The 8,119-nt window shown below is 44.8% G+C and overlaps 1 protein-coding gene across 1 annotated transcript; it reads left to right on the top strand.

Moving 5' to 3' along the window:
• The first annotated feature begins 247 nt into the window (after positions 1–247).
• LOC307231746 (apoptosis facilitator Bcl-2-like protein 14) lies at positions 248–7,397 on the top strand. The gene is made up of 8 exons (XM_080002549.1): positions 248–310; positions 890–994; positions 1,191–1,307; positions 1,606–1,656; positions 2,254–2,352; positions 5,664–5,722; positions 6,196–6,483; positions 6,993–7,397. Exons 3-8 carry the CDS (start codon positions 1,199–1,201, stop codon positions 7,023–7,025), a joined length of 639 nt encoding a protein of 212 aa, XP_079858675.1. The 5' UTR covers positions 248–310; positions 890–994; positions 1,191–1,198; the 3' UTR covers positions 7,026–7,397.
• Positions 7,398–8,119: the final 722 nt, after the last annotated feature.

Raw genomic sequence — 8,119 nt, 5'->3', positions numbered from 1 at the left:
CACTATACAGCAGCGCACCTGAGAACTGGCCGTAATGGCCATCTACAGAGGCGCCTATTATCATCGTCACCATCGGCGTGATTAGCATTGTCAACATTGTTATTCGGTACAAAGCGGCGCAATTAGTGACCCTGTCCCACCGCAGTTCCTTGCGGCCCTCACAGTCAGACACCGCGCCAAGATGGCGGCGCTGTCGACGCGTCATGCGAATGAGCCGCTGGAGCGGAGCCGCTGCGGACGCGAAACGAACGCGGAACAAAGCGGCGGAACAAGCGACACGGAGCGCGGGCGCCGTTCGCCACCTTCTCAGGTGAGTGGCGGCATAGAGCGCCCACCGACACCGTTTGAGTTATTTAAAACGTTAGAGTTTACGTTTCATTTTCAGTTTCGGTTTTGATTTTTCAAGTTCACAGCTTCGTTTGAGAGCACTCCGACTCGGTCTATATAATACCAGGCCGTGAGCTATGTTGCACGGCCTTTTTGATTTAAAAGAGAAAATGTAAAGTGCAAAAAAAACAACAACTTTATTTTGAAATCTAAAGGCTGTGCAACATGTAGACTGGGTCCTGTAATTAAACAGAACTACTCTGAGTGCTCTCAAAGTCCCGTTTCTAAAACAGTGCACTAAAACCATGTTTTACTTTTAAAATGACGAGGCGGGAGCACATGTAGATTAGATTTCAGAACAATTTAGTTTGAGTGTTCTCATTCATATGGAAAAAAAAAAAAGCTGCTGAACTTTTAAAAAAAATTGAATATTTGTCATTTGTCACACGGTCCCGAATGCGCGCTGCCAAAAACGGAGCGCCGTCCGCTGGGTGGACTATGATCTGGCAGATATAACCCCTACGACTGAAACCACGTAATGACGGCATAAATCATCTTTCAGCGACTGGCCACCGCGTCACCATCAACTCTCTCCCCTGTGAGTCACGGACAGACACACGTCCCCTCACGCGTGAACAGGCAGAACGTGTTTCCCCGTTTGGTCGTGGTAAGGTGATACATCTCAATGGAAGGTTTCTATTCTGTTCTGTTCTCTTCTGTTTTGTTCTATTATATGCTGTTCTATTCTATTATGTCATATTATATTATATAATAGTATATTATATTATATTCCTACTACTCTACTGTTCTGTTCTTCTCCATGCTATTGCATTGTGTTTAATGGCCTCCACCTGTGCCCCCAGCTAGTGAAATGGAGCATTTCAGAGGAGGGCTGCCCACCGTGGAGGAGGGAGATGAGGGGAGCTTGGAGTTTCAGCTGCTCGCGAGCTACTGCAGGCCCCGATACTTTTTGCATGAGGGTTTGTTGGTTTCATGTTCAAACGAATATTATGTTTAAAGGAAAGGGTAAAACAACGCCCCATGATGGCTGGGCAATTTGGCTGAAATATGCTAGGTCTATCATATTTTCTTTCTTTTTTTTTTTCTTCACAGTATGCAACATGACATTCTTGGATTATTCAAATAAAAACACAAAATATCTATGATCCTTTGGTGTTGTAAATTAAAATGACATTAAATGAAAATAAGAGTACAGATTGGAGGTTGTCGTGACGACAGTGACGTTTGTTTTATTTCCTTCTCCGTTTCATATTGAAGGCCGAATGGTGCGCTACTTGTTCGGCGGTGGAGCAACTGACCAGCAACTTGGTCAGTATCCTCTCTCACTTTCACTGCGGGACACAGTGGGTGCGTCCCAAATCTCTTAGAATTGGAAAAGACCTCAGATCCCTCGCTGCTGCTTCGGACTCCATGTTACAAGATGCATCCATCATATGCAAACCAGGGGTGGAGGGAATACGTTGAACTGGTGCTTAATAGGAGAACCCTCCCATTACTTGTCAGATATTGAACCTTCTGACTAAAATTAAGAATTTCTTCCTTTTTTTCCTATTAATCAGAGGTGGAAATTATAGGTTCAGAAAGTAGGGGTAATTATTTAACCAAATTCTGCAGTTTCATCACCTCATTTTACTAAAACTCCAGTATTGGCCAAAGCCATTCCTTAATTTCCTGTGAACCTCTGACTTATTGGCACAATTATTTCTTGATCAAAAGATAACTTCTTATTACTTTTTATCATACTTATTATTTTTATTTTTTTTAAATACTTGATTAATTTTTATTGTGTGTGTGTGTGTGTGTGTGTGTGTGTGTGTGTGTGTGTGTGTGTGTGTGTGTGTGTGTGTGTGTGTGTGTGTGTGTGTGTGTGTGTGTGTGTGTGTGTGTGTGTGTGTGTGTGTCCAGTCGTGGTCAAGGTGGCGGCTAAGTTGGAAAGCATTGTTCACTCAGTGCCGTTCCCACAAGAAGAGGACGTGAAGAAGGGCGCTCTAGAAAACCAAGACGGTGGGTGTGGCCCCCCATGACCTTTTTAATGTTCATATGTTCTTTTCACAAAGCAGCAGATACTCATTATGCCAATGTAAGATCAAATCCCACAGAATATGTGATAACATAAATTACTGTATTGGGGTAAAATTTGTGGATTTACAGTACAATACCGTTTTTCTTAGAGGGAAAAAAAAAACATTTCCTCTTATATTTCACATTTTTCGTTGGAAACACCATTTATTTTCTTTATATGAATGATTTGCAATTTATAATGAGATTTTCCTCTTTATGACTTCAACAAACGCATGTTCACAACAAATCTGTAATCGTATTTGGCAGTCAGACCTGGGTTTAGCATCCCAAATTATAAAAAGAGACTTATTGGAAGTGAATATGGTGACTAATAATAGTTACCGTTAATAACGTTCCAAGGTGGAAGACAAGAAGAAACATGGCAGCATATTGCGGGGAACTATGCCGCGAAACAAGTCGACCACCCAAGACAGAGCGATCTTCTAATGCTAACCTGCGCCCCCATACACCGCACCGCCAACAGGAGTGGCTTTTATTTTGAAAAACCAACAACACACATCGGGACCGGCTACGTCAGTCTCCGTCCCCGGTGCAGTCTACGTCCCTCGGTAACAGTCGTCTACGGCAGGGGTACCCAAACTTTTTCCTGTGAGGGCCACATAACTTTTCCCTTCTCTGATGGGGGCCGCGGTCAGTTTGTAACAGAAAAAGTGTGACGATCGCAGGGGTGCCTAGACGTAAACATTTATTGTTTTCCAGAAAGCCACACATAACCAAATATTAATAACCCTTTCTGGGTTCTTCACAGAAAAAAAGTCCATTGAACATTAACTTTCTGTTGTGCCGTGCACAATCTTAACAGGTAGAAGTTTAGCTTAGTTGTCAGAGCAGAATCTCTTACTTAAATGACTCATATGAGCAGTCTCTCAAAGTTCTTGAGTTCCTTCTTTATAATCCTTTTGAAGGTTCCAGTAGGCTTGTAGACACCACTGTTTGCAGCCCTCTCTCATCAACTTCCCTGTGAAAACCACAAAGCAAGCAGGCTGAGAAACCGAACTAAGTGATACAGCACATACACAGCACAATACATTTCACTACCAGTCTGGTTGTGGAGATGGATTTTATCCCAGTAGATTTTATTATGATTACATTTGTTTATACTCAGAATGACTCATTCAAGTCAGAAAAGTGAGCTTACCTGTGTATGTCCATCAGTGTGAACTGTGGGCCTGCATCTGGCTGGTGAGAAGTTGAAAGTCAGGTTCCATTCTAGTCACAGTGACACACTGATGCAGATGTTCATCTGTCAATCTTGATCTCATCGGAGTTTTCAGGTGTTTCATGTGTGAAAAGGTTTGCTCGCAGATATAAGTGCTGCCAAAAAGTGTAAACATCTTCATTGCGTGTTTTTTTATGTTAGGGTACGTGTCGTTTGGGAGGGCGGCATGGAAGTCAATGAGACTGTTGGGCTTGAATGCGTCTTTCAGAACATCACAGTTCTGTAACTCGGCCAACTCAAACTGATAAGAAGGCTGGGCTTCATCGATGTCGGCAAGAAAGGGGTTCTGGAAAAGACAGATTTCTTTTGCATTAACATGTAGTTGCCGGAATCACACACCGAACTCCGCCTTCAGCATTTTCAGTGCTTCCACACACTTTTCAGCTGGGAACGGGACCGCTGGGTTCTCTGCAGAGAGGTTTTGGGGTAGCAGGGAGATGGATGAAGTTGTGCTTTTTCACTTGTTCCAAAAGCAGCGCAAGTTTCACCTCAAATGCTTTTATGTGAGAATACATGTCGCAAGTGAGTTTCCCCTGGCCTTGTAGCTGCAAGTTAAGGCTGTTCAGCATTTCTGTCACGTCTGTTAAAAATGCGAGGTGCCATTTCCATTCTGGGTCGATCAGCTCTGGGACCGTTTTGTCTTTTGAATGAAGAAATGCGTTAATTTCGGGTAGCAGCTCGTAAAAACGCCTCAAAACTCAGACCGCTGTGTAGTACAGCACATCGCCGTGCGCAGACTCCAGTTCAGACAGGAATTGTTGGAACTGCCTGTGTTTCAGTCCCTTTGCTCTGATGAAGTTTATCCATGACACCACAACCTTCATGACAGAATCCCACTTCACCACTTTGCAGCACGGTGCTTGCTGGTGAATTAGGCAGTGGACTTGTAGCGGGGCGGTGAGACTCCGTTCTTCCATCTCCCGGTTCATGCCTCCTATTAGACCCCGAGACGCGCCCACCATACTAGGAGCCCCGTCAGTCGTGATGCTGGCAAGCTTTGACCAGTCTAGGTCCAACTCTTCCATGGTTTGGCATACTTTGCCGAAAATATCCTCCCCCGTTGTAGTCCCTTTGAGACTTTGGAGGGCTGCCAGCTCCTCGCACATCTCAAAGTTTGCGCTAACTCCACGAATAAAAATGAGCAGCTGTGCTGTGTCTTGCACGTCCATGCTCTCATCCAGTCCTAATGAAAAAAAGTCAAATTCTTTCGTCTTCTGCTACAGCTGGGCATATACATTACCCCCGATTTCTTCAATGCGTCTGGTGATTGTACTCGCCGACAGACTCACGGCATTAAAGACATCTTTCTTCTCGGGACACACCTCTTCCGCGACAGCATTCAAACATTTCTTGACAAACTCTCCATCGGTGAGGTTTACCGCTGCTTGCTATCAGTTGAGCAACCCGAAAGCTGCCCCGAACGGATGACTGGTTCAGCTGAGCTTGGCGTACGAATGTATTCTGCTGAGCTAACAGTCCGCTTTTTAGCTTTGAGAGTGTCTGCTCGCATTTGGCCTTGCAAGTTATCATACTTGTCTTTGTGACGGGACTCATAGTGTCGGCGCAGATTGTATTCTTTGAATACCGCCACCGCCTCTTGACAGATGAGACAAACAGCCTTTTCTTTGCATTGAACAAAAAAATGATCGTTTGACCACTGCAGGTTAAATACCCTGCATTCTGAATCAATTTTTCTCTTACCTATCCTTTTCGCCATTATTCCATTCTATTTGACAGGGGCTAGTCTAGGATTCGCGTGGCCAGACTGAAAAAAAAATCATAATGCGTCTCTGGTATTGTTCAGGGGGCCGGGCCAAATGTAGAGGCGGGCCGTATCCGGCCCGCGGGCCTTAGTTTGGGGACCACTGGTCTACGGGGTCCGGGTGATCCTCCCAACACCGACAGGACATCCCGAAACAACGGAAAACACATTGCAAATCACAACGATCTCCATCAAGCAGGGTTATTCATGTTTTCAGTGACACAGAAACAACATTTTTCGTTTTTGTTGCAGAATTGGCCCTGAAACTGGTGGAGTTGTTGAAAAGATCCGGAGATAAACTTAACGATGAGGTGTGTGTCTGTGTCCGTGTTTGTGTGTATGTTTGTGGGTTTCTGTGTATGTTACATGGGGGCTGGGCGACATCAAGTTATTGTTATAATATAAATTTTGTGACGTGAGACCGGATTTGGGATTTTGGTTTTTATAATTTGGTTTTGCAGTTACTACTATGACTAATTCAAATTGTAAATATAAATTGTCATCCCCAAACTATCATCGCGTTATCGACATTGGAGGAATTCGTCAAATCATTTTTGTGATATTTGTGATACTCCAGGTTATTGCTTGCATTACTAAAAAAATTTTTTTTTAAATAATTGTCATGTAGAGCTGCCAACTCACGCACATCAACCATCGCCCAAGCCTAATATCTGATTTTGTCGGCATCGCCCCAGCCCCACTGTTAATAAAGGTGTGTGTGGTGTGTGTTTACCCTCCTCTTCTTCTTCATTCTGTGTGTGTTTTTTTCTTTTTTCTTCTCCAGATCAAGCAGGACCAGGTCCTCCAGCAGCAGCTGCGGAGAGCCTTCGACTACACCCTGTTTGAGAGAGTCACCTCTGCCCTGCAGAGCCTGGTGGTGGCCCCGGGTCCCGGGGCCTGCGCCGCCAGGGGACAGGAGGGCAGGATGCGGTGGGCACAGATCGCCTGGGCCTTCGAGGCGACCCGAAGGCTGTCGGCCATGGACGTCATCGTCAAGAGACGGGTGCTGGGGTTCGGGGAGCGCTACCTCCTCCAGCACCACAGTGCCTGGGTGCAGCAACAGGGAGGATGGGTGAGTCCGATATAATTACATGACATTACATCATTGATCACTGATGCTTTTGTCCAAAGAGACTTACAATAACTACATTTGTCACACTATCAAACTGACTGTATGTCACTTCCACAGCCACCTAAACATTATCTAGAAACAAACAGCAATTAGGCCTACAGGTAGAGTTAGAAAGCTTTGTTTTTTTTTATCGGTATCTTAATCTCGACCGCATCACTTCCTGTGCAGCGGTTTCACTCCCACCCCAGCGCACCACCCGGCGCACCTACACGGAGCTAGAAAATCCACCGGGTTATAGTCTGTTGATGGTTTTCATTTGAGCTTGGCTGGGCCAACTGTATGTAATAAAACTTCAATGTAGGTTTAGAATAAAAGATCATAAGCAGTGAAAGGAAATACAGTATAACCAGGACATTGACTGTTAGCTGAGGTCCCGGCGAAGCCACAAAGTAGGACATGGTTGGAAGCTGCGGCACGGATCCTCATCTCCTGCTCCTTCTCCCACCCAGGAAAAAGCATTTGACACCGAGGAGATTGACTGAATCCACCTGGGAGCGACGACCACGCCCTCCACCCGCCGTCACACATTTACCTGCGGCACATTTACACCTTGACGGTGCCTTCGGCGCACACTCAAGTGCTTCTGCCTGAATGCTACAATGCACTATCATGTTTCCTTCTGAATCGTTCTATTTTTCTATATATATATATATTTTTTAAATTAACGTGTAAAAGTTAACAACTCATCTCATGACTGTTTCCTGTAGAAGATTTCTTACCTTCTACCCTGTGCCATTTATCGATTATTAACTGTCTTCCTCCATCTTATTTCCATCATAATGTGATCAGGTGAGAGGAGTCGTCTTTTGTAGCATTTCGTTTCAATGCAATCGTGCTGTTTTTTGCATAAAGAATTTGACCCTCAAGAAAAATCAATTCAACGTTTTTTATGTGAAAACGGCAACGATCATGAAATCGGTATCTCCGCTGAAACCGTGTGTGTGTGTGTGTGTGTGTGTGTGTGTGTGTGTGTGTGTGTGTGTGTACGCGTCTCTGTGCGTGCCTGTGTTACTTTCTCCCCTCCACCCCTCCTACTTTCCCGGTTGTATGGTTGTGAAATGAATGTATTCAGGTTCCTGTTGCATTTTATTGCAAGAACTGTCTCTTTCAGACACATACACGCGCCATTTCCATTTATTAAGCTTTGATGAGGGCTGAGTGACCGTTCTTCAGCGTGAGAGGCAGTGAGGGACAACCGATCCGACCCATAAATGCACATGTAATTGATTCGCGGTGAATATGTGTAATTTAAAATACAGTGTTTCCAAATTCTCTGCGCGAATGAAAACAGTCGCTTGTGTAGATGCTTTACTTCCAATTGCAAACGCCACACCAACCACACCAACACTACCATCTGAATCGGTAACTCTCGTGTAGGGTCAGGACGGTCGTGCTTGGACCCGGGCCCCGCTCAGAAAGCACAGGAAGGTCGGCATTTAGTCATTTCGGCGACATCATCTCTCTTTATTGGAAATGACAGCGTGATGAAGGAAAACACACAGAGAACGACAACAAAAGCCAAGTTAGTTTGCATTCTGCGCAACGGTTTCATAAGGTGAAAACGTACATGAGCACA

Source organism: Zeus faber, assembly GCF_960531495.2.
Source record: "Zeus faber genome assembly, chromosome: 6".
In the NCBI taxonomy this organism is placed as follows: domain Eukaryota; kingdom Metazoa; phylum Chordata; class Actinopteri; order Zeiformes; family Zeidae; genus Zeus; species Zeus faber.
The sequence above is the reverse complement of the archived record's forward strand: the minus strand, read 5'-3'. Positions and strand labels throughout refer to the sequence as shown.

Coding starts and splice junctions, on each gene's coding strand:
- LOC307231746 (XM_080002549.1), top strand. CDS start 1,199: ATGGAGCATTTCAGAGGAGGGCTGCCCACCGTGGAGGAGGGAGATGAG. Junction 1,308..1,605: donor CCGATACTTTTTGCATGAGG/GTTTGTTGGTTT, acceptor TTCATATTGAAG/GCCGAATGGTGCGCTACTTG. Junction 5,723..6,195: donor GAGATAAACTTAACGATGAG/GTGTGTGTCTGT, acceptor TTTCTTCTCCAG/ATCAAGCAGGACCAGGTCCT.